This window comes from Gymnoscopelus microlampas (genome assembly GCF_963454915.1).
Source record: "Gymnoscopelus microlampas genome assembly, chromosome: 15".
NCBI classification, from domain to species: Eukaryota; Metazoa; Chordata; class Actinopteri; order Myctophiformes; family Myctophidae; genus Gymnoscopelus; species Gymnoscopelus microlampas.
Genome location: NC_139952.1, coordinates 19,336,177 through 19,355,384, shown reverse-complemented (window position 1 = coordinate 19,355,384; position 19,208 = coordinate 19,336,177). Strand labels below are relative to the sequence as shown.

The 19,208-nt window shown below is 40.5% G+C and overlaps 1 protein-coding gene across 1 annotated transcript in view; it reads left to right on the top strand.

Annotated features, from left to right (window-relative positions):
• Positions 1-15,324, top strand: part of calcr (calcitonin receptor) — a 70,850-nt gene extending 55,526 nt beyond the window's left edge. The window contains exons 10-16 of the mRNA XM_084079828.1: positions 4,305-4,431; positions 8,115-8,268; positions 9,986-10,046; positions 10,512-10,578; positions 10,960-11,178; positions 11,530-11,571; positions 14,080-15,324. Of these exons, the coding sequence (XP_083935954.1) occupies positions 4,305-4,431; positions 8,115-8,268; positions 9,986-10,046; positions 10,512-10,578; positions 10,960-11,178; positions 11,530-11,571; positions 14,080-14,298 (889 nt within the window). The 3' untranslated portion in view covers positions 14,299-15,324. The remainder of the gene's footprint in view (positions 1-4,304; positions 4,432-8,114; positions 8,269-9,985; positions 10,047-10,511; positions 10,579-10,959; positions 11,179-11,529; positions 11,572-14,079) is intronic.
• The last annotated feature ends 3,884 nt before the right edge of the window (positions 15,325-19,208 follow it).

The window sequence follows — 19,208 nt, the reverse complement described above, 5'->3', positions numbered from 1 at the left end:
CCTCGTCTCTTAAACCCAGCAACACCCAAGTACACCTGATCCTTCATTCACTATCAAGTAGGCATGAGCAGAAAGCTTTTATAATTGACAAATGAAGATCTCAATAGGTTACCAAAGACGCCACTTTTACAAGAACACAGCTTTTACGACCACAGAGCATATTTATGGCCCAATCTCTTAAAAGGAGAATGTCTTAATGTTGACCATTATAAGGTCCAGATGTGTAGTTTACAGTGGTATGTGAGGGTGTACAGCTGCACTGGTCCCTTTATTTATGACTCGACTTCAACGCTGTCAGGATTCCCAGATAAAAATACTTCAGCTTGCTGTGGAAAAACTGAGTTTGTTAAGAAATATCGCCCATCCAGAGAGTCTCAATACTCACTACGTACGTACTGTTTTTGCCATGAGGGTGACAGCCCCTCACAGATAAAGGCTTGTATAGTGTGAGTACATAGTGAAAAGTAGAAGCGCGCTGCGCACAGCTCCCAGTCTTGAAACTGAATCAGGTGCACGGTTGATGCAAGTATCAAAACAAACGGAATACCAGCACGTACGGATCAATAGTCTTCTTTTAATTGAGGGCAACAATGAAGGCGTTTCAGCTAAAAGCCATCATCTACTTGTATACTAAAACAAGTGACTGGTGATAGCTTTTAGCTCAAACATTGTTGCCTCAATAAATAAAAGACTATTGATTTGTGAGTGCTTTGTGCTTTGTGAGTGTTTGTTTTGACTAGAAGCTCGCCCCCGCTATGCGGGGGCTCGCGTCTAGCCCGCGGCCACGCCCACGTAGCGCCCGCGGCCACTTGGCAACTCATATAAGTTGCGTAGCGTCATGAGGGTCAGTGGGGCCGTGGCTCGGTCAGTGAAGACCCTGTAGTGCGGATGATATGTGGCATAGAGGGGCAGATTGTAAATCCCCAGAGGAAACATCCGTGGGCTACCATTGGTTCAGCGATGTGTGCGGTCGCCCTGCGGCCCCTCCTCCTCCACCAATGTGCAGTATTGAGAGCCCTGACGTCACAGCAATTGGAGCGATGGGCACTGCACTGTGGTTGGTTAGGGTACACCTAGGGCCCAGGTAGAACCCAGTTAAAGCCTGCATGGGCAAACCCAGGTAGGACCCGCCTTGGTCCCACATAAACATGGGTAGTTGGGGCCCACCTAAGGGCCAGGTAGAAGCTACTTATAGCCTGCATGGGCATCGCAGTTGGGACTGAAGTGGATGCCGCTGACATTGCTGACATGGGGTCCATATGGTTTAGCCCACCTTGAAACCATATGGGAACTACGCTGGCATGCTGGCTGTAATGCAAACGCTGCATCATACCTGCAGTGTGTAGTTTGATGTTGTGTGTGTAGCAGATATACCTGCAGTGTGTAGATCAATGTCCATATGAAAGTCAATGCCCAGCAGTTTTTTTTTTCCCCAGCAGAGTTTCTAGTGTCTCTGTCTCTCTCTGGAAGAGGTTGCACATGAACTCTGCAGCCGCACTGAGGCGCTCCAACACAAACACTCTGACATTAAGCTGCTTCACACAACAAACATCAGCACGACGCTGCTGTTTGTCCAAAAGACACAATATCTCCTCTCCCACCGACGTCATGTGTTCATTTATCGACAGCCGTACAGACTCCTTTTGACACATTTTACCTCGTTTATCCAGCTCTCACTGACTCATCGGGCTGTTATTTTGCTGCGATCAAGTCAACGATGTGAGAGATTAGCTATCACAGACGGACGGACAGGGGGTGAAACATAGTCTTGCGCCATGCCTTTCGGCCTGGCGGAGAAAATAAAAAAAGGAAAGTAAAGGAAATGAGCATTTCTGCAACAAAAGTAGTCAACAAACTATACTATGAAAACATGGGCCACATTGTCAAAGAATGTAAGAAAGAGGCAGTCATGTAGAAAATAGCCGATCTACAAGCTTACAAAGCCTCTCAACGTGAGGCGTTTTGAGCTTGTAGATCGGCTATTTTCACAATATGTACTTGTGGAACGGAGTCAAACAGAATGGGGGGGTCCCCAGATCAAGTACGTTTATTTGGGGGGGGGGGGGGGGGGGGGGGGCGGCGTGAAAGGGTTGATAAGCACTGCTGTAATCGGAGCGAAATTATCTGAAATTACTACATGACCATAATGCAGCCTAACATGCGTTGCACGGGGCGGTCCTGCCATTACGTTAGTTACTGTAGTTGCTGTGGAGCTACAGTTCTCCAGAAGACACACACAAACATACATCATCTACAATGGACTAACTGAGCAGCAATATTGACATTCACCACACGAACGTGCATTGTTGACAAAGTGATTGCACAGCCGCTGCAGGCATGACAACCACGTTAGCGTTAGCGACATGGCAGCTATCACAGCGCCCTGTCCGTCGTCGCTGGGACTAACTGTGATGGCTACAGCAGTAACAGCAAGCTGTCTGCGATGCCATTGTCTGGAGACTGCTCTTAGCGTGACACGACCAATGAGAGTGAGCGCTGTAGTTGTTGCTAAGATACGGTGCCGTCTCTGCCCCATAGCTTGTAGATCTCTCACGCATGATTGGCGTAGGCTGCGTTGCCAGGTCTGACTGTTTGTATAAGCGATTTTGGGCTTATTTGGGTGCACTTTTGGGCTCGTTTCCATAGACCACGGCAGCGCTTATTTCTTTCCCGTGACCGATGTGGCCAAAAAAGTGCAAAACGAACCATCCGGAAGTAAATTGCGAGATGAAATATATAGCACTTTTTGATTATTAGAGAAGGAGACACATGTGAAGGTTGAAAATGAAAGGTAGGAGATTATATAGTTTTTCATGAGGGATTTTTGTAGCAAGTTGTGAGTGAATTGGGCCACTCCTGTGGGCGGGGGGCTGATTAGAACCATTGGGGTTTGAAAGGAGACGCTCTCTGTTTGAGTGATAAGATATAGTGAGTGTTCAATATTGGCTCCTGCATTTCCTTTTATGTGCAAAGCTGAATAAATACTGCTGCTTTTTAAATAAAATGTATAGTCAATTAGATTATTCAGTCTAGGCTTGTGGAAATGTTATGTTGTTCTGGTCAGGGTGGTGTTCGTTTTTCCCCATTCATATGTGACCTGCTGTAAGAGGTTACTCCTCAAGGTGCAGACTCACATTTATGAGTCTGCAGGAGTCAACAATGTTTTTTAGCTGTCTTTGATAGCTGGGTGGCTGTGCTACCATAAAATTGATATAAATTATATTAGGAAGCACCCGTGGATCTGTTACATGTAATCTGACAGCTAATCCCGAGAGAAGTTTGATATTATCAAGCCTTCATAACCACTACACTCCCTGTGTCTGACACCATCCATGTCCAGGCACAGAATTGATCTTGCTTTGTTTTATGTACAGTAATTAAAATAAATGTTGAATCTATAATCTTGCCTGACTAAGAGAGCAAGGTTCAGAAGAGGCCCCAATTAGTCTCGGTTTTACGTTTCACAAACAGACAGCCGCATCTGACATCCTCATTATGCTGTCAGAAGCCAGAAACAAATCTTTCCAGTGTTCTCAGTCATTTTTCATCCTGTTAACTGCATCAACATCGGAGAGGACGTTTGTCAGATGATGTATGTTGATGTAGCAGATGAGTTTTTATTGCAAAATGCAGCCATATTTTTTCAGTCATTTATGCATATGCCGATCCGTCCTTTGAAATCAGATAAGCATGCATTGCTTTCAGAAATGTGAATACATTATCAGTGATGTGGTAATGCTTCTCAGGTATTGTGTTATGATGTTATGATGTTATTTTCCTCATTTAAAAAAAAATCATATTCCTAATATTTCCATGGCAGTTCATTCTTACCCAGTAATGTATTGTATGATGACCTGAATGCACTAACATTTTAAAACAAATGTATAGCGTACAGTATCAAAACATCAATAAACCCTTACAACCTTTTTTAACGTTAACATTTATTTTTTCTTATCCTTAGTAACACAAATATTCTGGACTAGCAAAATTAAATCAAGCTGTTTCCAAAGCACATACGGTCTTCAGTTTTGGTTTTGGGAATTTTACACAGAAAATTCTTAGTGGTCGTTTTATTCAGACAGTGATCCAACTAGACCTGTAAGGATCGGTTCTATTAACCAATTAACACTGATGGTGTAACTGTGGACTGATAGATAGATAGATAGATAGATAGATTCTTCCCTGAAGAACTTAGACCGTCCGAGATTTACATGTTGTATGTTTAACAAATATAAATGTACATAAACATTGTATGTAAAAGTCTACGAATGTATACAAGTGTGGCTTGTTCTTTTCCCATACAGGAGTCTGAGCTGTCAGAGGATCACACTACACAAGAACCTCTTCTGTTCCTACGTCCTCAATTCTGCCCTCACCCTCATCCACCTCATAGCCATTGCTGGAAATCCAGCAGTAGTGGGCAGAAACCCGGTGAGCTCAATCTGTCAAAAATACTTTTCTCAACTACACAATCCTCAGTGTTAATTTAACTCTTGTACAAATATGACAATTTGGTTAGATTTGTATACTCTCAATTATATTAACACTGGGGATTTGATTGTGTATTAATTGGCTAATGTAACAAGTCATTTTGCAATGAGTGCTATGAAAGTGAATTGTTTGAAACAAGGATTTTAAAAATTGGGTCATTCATTGGGTCTACTCGGGCTTTTGTGAGCCCCCCAGACAGTTTTTAAGTTGCTTGATTCAGTATTTAGATATTTTATATTATTTTTTATCAGACACTCCCTCTTCCTATACAAACCCATTATAACTTCAAACTCCATTTTTAACATGTTAGATTCATCAAAAACACCCGTCCTTGGTTCTGGTGACTCATCCTGCCCGCCTAATACGTGAGGGGGCCGTGTATTTTCGATTACTTTTTTCATTTATTTAAAAACATGTTTTAATTGTATTGAATTTTTTTCACTTTCCAAAACAATTATTAAAAATACATTTTTTTAACAGGTTTGTATAGGAAGGGGCGTGTCTGATAAAATGAATGTCAAATATCTAAAATACTGAATCAAGCAACCTAAAAACTGTCTGGGGTGTTCACAAAAGCCTGAGTAGACGATAAAATGACCACATTTGTTTTCAAAGTGAAATATCCCTTCAAAGCTACAATCAATAACTTTAATGTCCTACCCGCCTGGGATTTAAACCCTGTTTATCTGCATGAGGGACCACACATTTCTACCACTCTATAAGATGCCCCTTGCTTGGTAAGGGTGGATATTGGGTTATGAGCTTCAGGCACTACTGCTTGTCAACCAGTACAGTAGGTGTCCTAGCTACCCTGCACCAGGGTCTAAATCTCTCAATGGATGAGCAGGGAGACCATGTCCAGCCACTGCAGATGCACTAGATGTATTGTATTAACCCATTTAAGACCTGAGGCGATTCTTAAAAATGTTCTAAATCCTAACAGTTTTTTGAAAAAAAAAGAAAAAAAACAATTTTCAAGATTTTTCAAAAATACATGTAGCAGACCTACAAGCTCATAGCGCGGCACTTGGTGCCGCGCTATGAGCTTGTATATCTGCTATTTTTGAATAGCCAAAGAAATCTAAAGTGATACAGATTCGTTCCAGGTCTTAAACTCTACCATACAGATTGGTTACAATAATGTTTTATGCATTACAATAAGTTCCAGATTGCAGGTTTAATAGAATTTTGAATGAAGACAAATGCAGGTATCTGGCGTTACTAATTAAAATGAGACACAAATGCGAAACTTCTGGGAATGAAAAGTACAAGCCTCGAGCATGCATGCAAATATTCATTTAGACCCCCCTTTCCAATTATTTTGATATCTATCAAAATGATCTAGATTTGACATAATTAAAACAGTTGTCTGTTCGGCAGTGGGTTTAAGGGTGTATATAGTTGTAGCGTACATTAATGTGCTATGTCACGTTTGTATCAGATATTGCACAAAAAGTCATTATCCTTTTAGTGCTTTTCGATATCTCTTTCAAGAAGTTTTGACAGGCTGCCACTGAGCCATGCCGAATTTCAGAAGTGAATTCTTTGGAAGTCGAGGGTCTGCTAAGGCGAAGGTATAAATCTGTCTCTTGGAATGCCTTGAGGTCAGGAGTGATCCTACATTTACACGATACGCTTCAAGAAACATCCCTTGTTATTGTTTTTAGTAGTTTATGGAAATCATAATGACAAACGAGCTCTGCGGTGGACTGTTGACAAGTATCTGTTTTTTTCTTTTTCTTTTCTTTTCTTTTTTTTCAATTTTAAAACGTTTTGGCTGTCAACCAAGTTCGCAGCATTTGGTAGACTGAATATCTACACATCAGCTTTCAAACCCTTCACTCCAAATAGTTTTAAAATTAAGAACAAATATTATTTGATGATAAAAGTGGTGAACAAATATACAACAATGAATAGGTGTATATACTAGTGTACTATATACTTTCAACCCTTTCAACCCTGATGTCCCTATATTTTAGGCATTATCTGTGAAAAACGTCTATCATTTTCAAAAACTAGCTAAGCTAGCAAAGATAGCAGAACTACAGATCGCTATTTTAGCTATTTTTTAAATAGGGCATACGTGGTTAACCCATTAAATACCTCACAGCGCGTGCCGCGCTGCAAGCTTGTACATCTGCTATTTTTTTTTACATTTCGTGAAGAATCTTAAAAGTGTGACAACTACTGATTTAGAAGGCATTGGTAGAATCGGCCTCGGGTCTTAAGTGGTTATAGTAGCGCATGTATGGATGTATGCCTTGGCCAGAGAAGGCATCATCTCAGAGACAGGAGGCTTCAGCATCTGGGCTCTCATTCCCCCTTTTGCGCTACCGCTAGTGCTCAGAGTCACGTTCCCCAAATCTGTCTGGCACATCTTCAGTGGAGTGTTTACTGGGATCCCCTCCTCCCAGTGCATCCAAGAAGCTGAAGGGAATGACAGCTCATACCATCACTGTGAAAATGTATATCCCCTTTTTCCACCATATGTCAAATGCCCTGTCTGTTTTCTTTCAGAAGAAAGGTAATCAGGTTGTACTTAAGAACTACTGCAGTGCATGGCCAACGTGTACTGGTCACTGCAGCCCGGCGTTTCGAAAAGGAAGGGTTTGAATAGAAACACCTTTGTGGTTATCCGAGTCAGGCCAGGGAGGAGACCAGGGCAATGGGCATACACATACTGTAGCGTTTTGTTTAGTAAGCCAGTGAATGAGTCACAAATTTTAAACGTGGCGCCATTTCAGTCAGTTGCAGTTAAGTTCGAGGAATTTCAAACGAAGTTGAATGCAGCAAAGCGTTGAAAAAGACCTATATGGGCTTCGTAATTAGTTATTTTTTAATTAGTCTTCTTGCACAAAATTTAAATATCAATGTTCCTCCATGAGTCCCTGTCTGGTCCTCAGCAGCACACCCGCCACTGAAGTAGATTGGATGAGCGGTTCGCAAGCTGCCAAACAAAAAGCACAGTGGCTCGGAACGGGCTGTACTGGGTCAGTTCTGGAGAACCGCTCATCTGAATGACTTCACACTTCCTTGGGTCCTCCGCAATACACCTGCCAAGTGTCAAGCATGGTTCTCAAGAAGGACAGACAGACAGACAGACAGACAGACAGACAGAGATTCCTGGAATTTATTGATAGTTAACATTGATATAATATTATGTAATGTATTGTATTTCTTTCTATGCATGAAAATGATGATGACTAAAGAGAAGCAGTAATACTGTATAACAAAAGAGTATGTTAAAAGTATACAACATACTGTACATGCAGGAATGACCGCAGTTTGATTGATTAATTGATTGAATAATGTATTAACAAGTTTGAAAACAGTGTGGCAGTACAGTTACAAAAGCTATGCTAAAACACAAAAAAGTTTAAACTGGTTTCCATTGTGGTCCAATGGTCAGGAACATGAAATATACATGCAACAAAAGTAGTTTTTAAAATAAAACTGTTCTGTACCACTAATGCACCTCAATGTTTTTGTCAACATTTAAAGGGTATGTATGTGTAAAAAGCTATCCTTTTATGTAAATAGTCAAATGTACTGTGGGGAAAGGAATTGGCTACGGCTGCTCCCTAAACCTAATCTATTTGATATCCTTTCTCAAATCTGTACAGGCTGGGTGCAAAGTGTTACACTTCTTTCACATGTACATGCTGGGATGCAACTATTTCTGGATGCTCTGTGAAGGGATCTACTTGCACACTCTCATCGTGGTTGCCGTGTTCGCAGAGGAGCAGCACTTGCATTGGTACTACCTCCTGGGCTGGGGTGAGTCATTCATGCCATGCCTGAAAACGCACATATACCGGCAATATTTCCACTGTGGAGCGGCAAAATATGTATTTTTATTTGTGCAGTGGTGGGAAAAGTACTCAAATGTTTTACTTAAGTAAAAGTTTAAATTCTGCAATGTAGAAATACTCTGTTACAAGTAGAAGTCTGGAATTCAAAATTGACTTGAGTAAAAGTACAAAAGTATTGGTATCAAAATGTACTTAAAGTACCAAAAGTAAAAGTACTAAAATGTTTGAAAATAGCCGATCTACAAGCTCACAACGCGTCGCGATGTGAGCTTGTGAGCTTGTAGATCTGCTATTTTCAAATAGCCTGGTTATAAAATAGGGATAAAGTGGTTAATGTATGTTTTATAATATAATGATTTATATCTGCAAAGTAACTAGTAACTAAAGTTTTCAAACAATTGTAGTGGAGTAAAAGTACAATATTTGCCTCTGAGATGTAGTGGAGTAGGAGTAAAACTATTGGAAATTGGAAATACTTAAAGTACACATACCTCAAAATTGTACTTAAGTACATGTACTTAGTTACTTTCCACCACTGATGTTGTGATATAAATAAGTAGATTGTGTTTATTATGGTTCAAGAAAATGCTGAAATACTTTAACGATTCGTATAACCTTGCTTTTGTGTCACATGATGAGACATGAGAGCGAAAGCTTCTCGTCTTACCTAACCTTGAGCGTATACCGTCGTGATTTATATGCGTATTGTCGTATTTCATCACACTGCACTCACGTCACTTGCTCAGCGCTCAATCGCTCAAGCTCAATTTGTTGACAGCCTGCGATCTAATCTAGCGAATGACCAGAAAAATGCTACTCACTCATACCATTCAATCTCCCATTTTTCAAGCCCTTGACAGCTTTATATAGTATGACCTCTCGTTGCTCACTGTTTCTCTTTTTTCCCCTTCACTTGTTCAAATGAATCAAACTAATAAGTGGAGGACAAAACTGAATTGGCAATCATTATTAAAGAGTGGATAACCTTGGGGTGCACAAGTGTCATGTACATTGTACAGGCGTTGAGAATAGACAGTCAGTTACAGTGGTTAAGTTCAGTTTAGGTAAGTTTATTTAGCACATTGTTATAAAAAAAAATTGAAATGATACATATCAAAGAAAACAAGTTGCTGTGTGAGGAAAGGAAGAAGCCGGCAGGCTTATTTGGAATCCTTTCCTCAAGTTGTTGGGTGCATCTGTGGCCAATATGCCGGCCTCATTGCTGTCTGAAAATGGACCATGCACAAAGTCGCATGTTTATGCCTGGGCTCAAATTAAAAGGATATAGTGTTTATGGACAGGATTTTAAATGACACAGTATCATAAGATGAAATTACCCATGCAGTGTTGTTGTTAGGCTTCAAACAACACCATTGGAATGCTGTACGCTTGCTGTAATGAGGAATGAGGAACCATGTGCTTGCCAAGGTCTATCCTTTGTTTGCATTTCAGCATTTGTAAGAATGTAGAATACTGCCAAATTAAGATATTAAGATAACATATTATCACATTGTTACAGCCTGTGCTTGTTACAGCCTGTTATTTGAATAATTATTTAATTAATAAGGATTGGAACGGTAAGACCAGTTAATAAGTTGCCAAGCAGCAGTGGTGTGACTATAACGTTGCATTATGAATTTATTGAAAACATCATATGGTTGCCATCTTCTCCCTCCTCTAAGGATTTCCTTTGGTGCCAGCCTCCATCCATGCAGTGGCGAGGAAAAAGTATTTCGATGACAAGTGAGTAATGTTCCCTACAGTTGAATAAATAAACATTGGAGTGTTTACACACGTGCATGTCTGCGACAGACAAAATTAATGTACGAGCACCCAAAGTGTGTGTGTGTGTGTGTGTGTGTGTGTGTGTGTGTGTGTGTGTGTGTGTGTGTGTGTGTGTGTGTGTGTGTGTGTGTGTGTGTGTGTGTGTGTGTGTGTGTGTGTGTGTGTGTGTGTGTGTGTGTGTGTGTGTGTGTGTGTGTGTGTGTGTGTGTGAGTGGTGGCTGTGGGTGTGTGGGTGTGGTGGTTTACGTAGGTGTTGGGTGTGCGTTTGTGGGTGTGTATGGTGGGTGGTGCTTGTGTGTGCATGCATGTGAGTGGGCGTGTGTGGCTGTGGGTGTGTGTGTGTGTGTGTGTGTATGTGTGTGGGCATCTGCTAAGCAGTAGGAAGATTTGACTGATGACACTCCCTCCTTTCCCTCCCTGCAGTTGTTGGATGAGCGTAGAAACCCATCTTCTCTACGTGGTCCATGGACCCATTATGGCAGCATTACTCGTAAGTCTGCTCACTTCACTGCCTTATGAGCTTGAAACATACATTTACCTACAGCAAGTATGCCAGTGCCAACTGACAACACCTGCTCGTTGCAGAGACATATTGTTTCATGAGTCATGTAACATTAAGTGTCAAATTTAAATTTAGAGTGATATATATATTTTTTGATATTCCATACTGTTTGTCTGTAATTGGCTTCCAAATGTATTGGGAGGGGCTTATTAGAATATGAAAAATAAAAAAACAGCCTCAAATTGGACCACCTGCCCCGGTAGAGATATATATTTTAAAGCCTGTATAGTATAGTATATTATAGTATAGTATTTACTTCATGTACAGAGTATAATATAGACTATATTCCTGTGTTTTTTTTCACCTTAGGTAAACCTGTTCTTCTTGCTGAACATTGTTCGTGTGCTGGTGACCAAGCTGAGAGACACCCATCGGGCAGAGTCCAACATGTACATGAAGGCTGTGCGAGCCACTCTGATCCTGGTGCCTCTTCTGGGCATTCAGTTTGTCGTCTTTCCCTGGAGGCCGGAGAACCAGCGGGCTGGAGAGGTGTTCGATTACATCATGCACATAGTCATGCACTACCAGGTAAGGACCATACCAGCATCAATACATGTCATTGTCTGGTCACAGCCTTGTGCATTTATCATACAAGAACCCATAAGAATTATTCACATTGTAAGCTTTCTAGAACTACCAGGTAGGCTTTCTATTGAACTATCAGGTAAGCTTTCTATTGAACTATCGGGGTACATTAGGTTTTCTATTTAACTACCACGTAAGCTTTCTGTTGAACTTCCAGGTGGTATGTTTTCTATTAACTCCAAGTACTTCAACTCATCAGTCATTGTTAAGAGTGGGTATCAAATTGGGGTTACGTGACATCCACTGCTTTTCCCATGGTATTTGACACATTTACTTTTTTTACTCTTTCTCTAGGGTTTATTGGTGGCAACAATATTCTGCTTCTTCAATGGGGAGGTAAGTGCTATTCACACTTAGCATATTAACACTTTCTGATTAAACGTTCCATGTATCTCCATTCGAGTATCGGTGCCAAATCATTTGATAATGCAGGTACAGCAGTGCTTACCACTTTGAAAACAAATTACACTTGATGTTTGACAGGGCATTTGCCCTTTTGTAAAGGCCAATCTGCACACGGCACACTGGGTGGGAGCTGTCCAGTAATGGAACAATGGAACAGCTCACTGCTGATGGCATTATAGATGAGACATCAGACTCCATCAAGGGTCGGCCAAGCCAAGAAAGATATCTACAAAGATAACTATAACGATAATGATCCTATAACTATAACGATAAAGCATCCACACTGATGAACGATAATGTTCTGTAAAAATGTAAAACGTGACATGTTGATATCAAAGATCAAATAATTCTGGAAGGGTTCCCAATGATATTTGTGGTGTGCACTCCAGCATCCACTTGAGTTTCAGTTCAGTTTCAATCATTCTTTTAGATACCTTTATAGTTATCGTGTGTGGACAGCCCTTTAGACTGGATGTTTCTATACTGTTTCCAGGTTGACTCTTGGACATTTCATTCACATGATGTCACATTAATGAAGAGAAAAGCTATGTTGCATGTGGCCCATTTCAGAGGTCTACTTCAAAGTTGAGTGACATGATATTTGAGTTAAAACTAAATAAACAAACAAAACAGGTTGTGAAGCATTGTCTTTGAGAGCAGGTTAGCAGTAAGAGCATGAGTCATGTACATAGAAAAATCATCAGTGTTAAACTCAAATGGACCCGTTATTTAACAGACTAAAAAGGTGGGCCTAATGAAAGGGAACAACCCACCACAATAACAGTGGATTTTATTGTATTTTATTTCACCATTTTATTAACAGTGTGCGTTCAATCCAGTCTACGTCATTCTCCAAATAAAGGGATATTGTTTCTGCCATATAGATCTGGCTGTCATTAGCCAAAATTGCACTTTGTCGACAGAATACTGCTGACACAACCAAATCATGAACACCACATCCACGGTGACGTTTCGTCTCGCAGTACTGACACTGATAGGACATTTTGTTAGCGCCTACATGGAACTCGAGTAAAAAAAACTACACTGGGCTACGTGTGCCAGTTTACTAACTTCATACTCGAGGCCCCTGTCTGCAACTGCTTGACATTGATCATACTCGACATGATTCAGACACAAAACCCTGCTCATGGTGTGACTGCAGCTGTAGAGTGTAGACCAATTTGTTTGATTGATGCTTCCAACCAGAGAATCTCCTCAAAGCAGTATCCCCTCTGTGTGTGTTGTAGGGTTGAATCAGGCATTTTGCATGTCTCTGGGTGGCATGTTAGCCTAACAGATGTTCATAAAACTATGAACATCTGGCTAGACGAGACAACAAGACGTCTTATTGTGACATCTTCAGTTGTTTTGAAACTGGTTTAAGGGTCAGGAAATACTTAAAAATAAACTTGAAACTCTGTAATAGTTCAGTAAAGTTTAGCCTGTGTTGGAGAGATTCGCATAGCAAATATGCTATTCATGGAATTAGTCATAGAGTAATGGGGTCATGATTAAAGGAGTTGTATCATTGTATAAGAAGATAAAAATTCAGACATTCATTAAGCGATAGTGGGAGCTATTAGTATGCTCAGCATGAGGGACAGTATCTAGCACAGAGAAAAACATCAAATAGTAGACGATAAGGACGAAAAATGCAGTCATATTTTGAACATGGAACATGGGCCAGTTATTAGCTCTTGTACGAGCAGCCAGAACCCCAGCCAGAACCCCTTAGGGCTAAAGATAAGATAAGATGAATATAGCCCACTTTTCTTAATTGTTTTTTACATGCAATTTAAGGAGGTATTTTCAAGCTGCTCCAAGATTGTTTTGGTTATTAGTACATCTAGCTGCTAACTTTATATATCCAACTTCGCAGTGGTTTCAATTTAGAGTGATATATTTTTCTCCCTCTCACAGCTACTACAGTATGTAGCCTTCTAGTTCCTATGGGGAACTAAAATAAATGTGTTATGTTGTATATCTATATAATGTATATGTGTTGTACTGTATCTACGTACTGTATGTATAACATAAATAGGAGTTCACTGTATGTTGTGTTACCAATCTCACCAGTACATATGGTTCATACTGCAGCGTGCGGTGTTGGATCTGTATATAATGCAGTGGTTTTCAACCTTTTTCATGCCAAGGACCCCTAAATTGATATACATTTGGCCGCGGACCCCCATCTGAAAATGTTTTGTGCCATAGCGCGGCTATGAGCTTGTAGATCTGCTATTTTTGAATAGCCAAAGCTAAGTGGTTTAAAATAATTGTGACGCTATGTTAACTAATTTCGCTGGGAACCCCCTGGTACCCCCCCAAGGACCACTGGTGGTCCCCGGACCACTGGTTGAGAACCACTGATATAATGGACTGTACACCCTTTTATCTTGCATATTGTGTGACACACTCTTGATCCGTGTTGACTTCAAGGTCCAGGCCGCTCTGAAGAGACAGTGGATGCAGTACAAGACCCAGTGGGGCCAGAGGCGGCGAGACCACTGCTCCATGCGCTCTACCTACACCGCCACCTCAATCAGCGAGGTACCCGCTTTCATGTACCACCACGACTGCAGTGGCGATCACTTGAATGGCCGCCACACAGAGGACTCTGAGCTGGTGGCGCTAAAAACAGGGGAGACCTACGCTTGATCTCTCCTAGTCCGGACAGAGAAGGAAAGGGAACGCAGCGATGAGAGCGGCCGTGGGAACAGCTACGAGAGATGGATTCTGCGTGACGGTGAACCCAGGAAACGTCAAAGGACTTTGGTTTTGGCGGGTCGTCGTATGTATCTCAATGACAAAAATGACTGGTCTGTTCAGCCCCCAGGCTGTGGAGAGTGTGACGTCTCTGACTCCACCTGCTGGTTGTGTGTTTGTGTTGTGTCCTTGGTTGCTTCCCTGTTCTGTTTGTTTTGTCTGTTAGCAGGTAGGAGGCAGGGATCGTCAGCGCTTATGGGACTCACCTGGGGCCGGTATATCCCATAGCAGCTGGTCCACTCAGTCATATCTCTGTCTCTCTCTCTCTTCCAGCACTACATAGCATGTCTCTTGTTTAGTTTGCTATGTTTTTGGTTCTGCATCCTACAACACCCCTACATCATAGTAAGTACATATCATTACATTCACTCATATACACCACAGATAAACTGGCTGGCAAACTCTCTAATATCCTCTTATATCATTTCTTGGATATTTGATAATTAAATTGAGTTGAGTCTATTTATTTGCCATGTTTCCGTATTGTTGCTGCCACTGAGCCTGGTTGTAACGAGAGAGAGAGAGAGAGAGAGAGAGATTTTACGGGTCTGGAGAGCGCAAGCTTGCTGAGATGGATTAGCTGCAAAGCTCATTTTGACACAACATTGCTGCTGTGGCTGCTTTTTGAGAACAGTCTGGTGACGAGAATTATAATGGCATGAAACGGGCTGCATCTTAAGTTAAATGTGGCCCATCCTAATGCTGCTAAACTGTGTGAGTTTGCTCACTTTTGGGGCATGTGATGGTGGTGACATAATACTGTGACGCTGGTCGATGGTGTTTTTTTTTATTACGGTGATGAAGGTGAATGTGACCTTGATGATGGTTGGTTACACTTGATGTCATGAAGGTGAAGAGGATGATGTTGATGACAGTGATGGTCATAATGATGATGGTAGTGAAGATGATTGATGATGATAAAAAACTAGTACTACTTCACCTGCAGTAATATACCAAAGGGTTTGTTGGTTGGAAGTATGATGGGGTGTACTCTGTCTGAAATAAGCTGAGAACAGAAGTGATAACTGCAGCACACTCACGCACGCACGCACGCACGCACACACACACACACACACACACACACACACACACACACACACACACGTGCGCGCATGCGGTACACACACGTACACACGTCACTTGCATATGCTCTCAAACCTATGTATTTAGTATGTACACACTTCCATGTGTACACACAAGCACTTCTACGCTCTGATACACATATGGTACACACACACACACACACACACACACACACACACACACACACACACACACACACACACACACACACACACACACACACACACACACGACCTTATGTACCATTGATATACAGTTGTACAGTATGTCAAAGATCTAAAGGTCCCCGTGCCTGATGCTCTGGAATCCTGTATATAATAGATGTTCACCATGTTTCCAGTTCAGAAGTGTCAAAGATTAATTTGAAAAAGGACTTCATTTCTTTTTTCTATTGTTCTACTCTTGCCAAATCCCTGTATACCCGCTGTCTGTCTGTTCTGTGATGCTGCACTCCGACTGCTTGCCTGTTTTGCGGTTGATGTATTTGTGCTGCTGCCAAACATCTACAGGGCTGAGAAGCAAAGAGATGAGAAATGCTAAACATACAAAAATCAGAATTTAAAAAAAAAAGTGTAATTCAGTGTTTTTTTTTGTAATTGTACTAATTTATTCATCCATCCTTTTTTCTACTTTAACCACGTGAACCCTAGCGTCCTTATTCTGGGCATGTCATAACTCATAAGAGATGAACATTTGGGCAAAAGTAAGCGCATGTAAATCTGCTATTTTCGCTATTTGCTGTACAACAAAGTATATAGGGTTTAAGTGGTGAGAGAGAGAGGGAGAGAGGGAGAGAGGGAGAGAGGGAGAGAGAGAGAGAGGGAGAGAGGGAGAGAGGGAGAGGGGGAGAGGGGGAGAGAGAGGGAGGGAGAGGGGGAGAGGAAATAGGCCCAACGAGTAAGAGAATATTGTCAAATTATATTGACTTTGAGAATAACTCAATTACTGTTTTGATGCTTATTTTCCATTGCCAAGCAATCTTGCACAGATTATGTGTGACGATGCTCATTTACCCTTCATTCATAAGGATAAATATATTTTTCACAAGGCGCTTTCACATAATTTAAGTAATGCTGGGACTCAAAGAATCCTGATAGGACCAGATTTACTGGCTTAATTTATACCGTGAGCAGTGTTGCCAGATTTTGTGAGAGAAACAAGCATCTACGAAAACAATCCCAAAAGAAGCGAGTAGGCCTCATGATCTCACACACACACACACACACACACACACACACACACACACACACACACACACACACACACACACACACACACACACACACACACACACACACAGGGGGTCCCCAGCAAAGTAAGTTAATATAGCAAAATCTAAATAATATAAACAATCAGTTTTGCCACTTGAACCCTATACATCGGCTATTTGAAAATAGCAGATCTACAAGCTCACAACTTTGTGAGCTTGTAGATTTTAGCTATTTTCAAAACATCTAGAACGAAATGTGAAACATTTTGAATATTTTTGAAACATTTTAATAACACAGATCTTGAATGGGGTTCCCTGTTACAAAATATTTTCAGATGGGGGTCTGCGGACAAATACATGAAAAGGTTTGAGAACCACTACACTTTAGGAAAGCCCCAAAATATATTTCTACATTGTGGTATTAATACTTTTACTTAAAAAGAATAATCTGAGGCTCATACAGTATAAATTAGTCTTTAGTGTGAACAGACAATATCAAGGAAACTAGTTTTGAGATTGATGAAATAATATCTTAACATTGATTTACAAAATTGCAGCAATAAAGCAAGAACTTGAAAAGACACAAACAAATAACCTGCCTTGTTTCAGATTTATTTTAGATTTGTTTCCAGTTTAATAAAATGATAGGCCTTTCAGAAAATATATTTCTTGATATATTTTCATATCAAGAGTTTTCTCTCTCACATAAGTGGATTGTGTTCATGAGTCAGCAATTTTCCACTGTGGCCCATTTCTGCTAGTAACAGTGCATTATGAAGGCAAATCATGTTGAAACCACATTTAAATATTTAGGGGAAAGAAACACTATCAGATACTGTAGGGCTGGAACAAGGTTATTGTAGTTTTGCTGTTAGTTTTATTTCTATTTCGTTCTGACTTTTTGTTTAAAATTTCAGTTTTGTTTCGTTTTTAAAGTGTGTGTGCTAGTTTAGTTACATTTATTTATTTTGCTTCGTTTTTTTGCTTAGTTTTATTTTTATTATTTTTAGTGTTTGTTTTATATGTTTTTTTATTTCAATATGTTTTAATCACAGGCAAGATTCAACAAGGTCAGAAAAATATCAAAAAGCTTATAGATGTTCTATTTCTGCTATTTTTGAAGATTTTTGACGAAGACCAAAACTAAGGACATTTTCTTTCTGATTTATTTTAGTTAGTTCACTAGTTTTGGTTGTTGTTGTAAACACACAAAACAGTTAAAGTGAGTTTGTATAGCATTGTTTTGTTTTTATTTCAGTTTATTTCAACTAAAATGTTTTTCCAATTCTATTTTTTGTTATTTTGTTTCTGTTAACTACAATAACCCTGGTCTGGAAACCAGATATTATATTCCTGTGAAAATTGAACAAAGGACTTTGGATACATCACTCATTACGTCCACTAAGTCTCCCATGTGTAGAAACTTTAAAGGCATTGACTACATGATTGTATAATCTGTCCTTTCATTTCTGACACATGATTCAAATCCACAGTGACTTTTTATGCGATTTTCGTAACACGATCATACCAGGACATATTGACTGACGGCTGTAGTCTAGACGCTGGGAGCATTAGCTTCACTAACAATCCCCAATGCTCCCATCTAAAAACACATTTGATCTATGCCGACTATTATCCCATGTCTTTGCTGTTGCCAGTCAGGTACAATGTAGAAACTGACAGTGACAATCATCAGATTCAAGTGAAAGAAATCTCCTGGACTGTATCAGGAAATCAAAGCAGATTATCTGCCTTTCCTTTTCAGTGAAGGCTTTTACTGCTCGTGTGAGCCTGTCTTATATGTCATTGGTTCTCAAAGTGGGGTCCGGGGACCCCCAGGGGTACTTGGGGGGGTTCCAGGGGGTCCCCAGCAAAATGTGTTAATATACATAGTGTCACAATAATTTTAACCTTTTATACTTTGGCTATTCAAAGATAGCAGATATACAAGCTCATAGCGTGGCACAGAGTGCCGCGCTATGAGCTTGTAGATCTGCTATTTCTTTTAAACCGTGAACATTTGTGCAAACCTTGGGATTTATATATTTTTTAAGACAACATTTTTAACTCAAATATTTGCCTCTGGGGGTCCCTGGAACAAAATATTTGAGATGGGGGTCCGCGGCCAAATTCATATCATTTTGGGGGTCCTTGACATGAAAAAGTTTGAGAACCACTGTTATATGTGACGTTTTAATTTCAGTATAAATGCTGTGATACATTTTCTTCTATCCTGTTTAACCACATGAACCCTTGCATCCCCATTCTGGGCATAATAGGTCATAATAGGCAAACCCTTTGCACTAAAATAGCCATTTATTATAGCTAAGAGATTTTGTTTTTGAGGGCAAAAGGTGGGGACCAGGTGCAACCCTGAGGAAACCCAGTCAATGAAGTAAATAGGGTTTAAGTGGTTAATAATTGTTCCTCCTGTTATGGCACACTGTACAACAAGTTATTCAAATATTATTTCAACGGGGGGTAAAGCCAGGTGTTGTAGGCAGCCAAT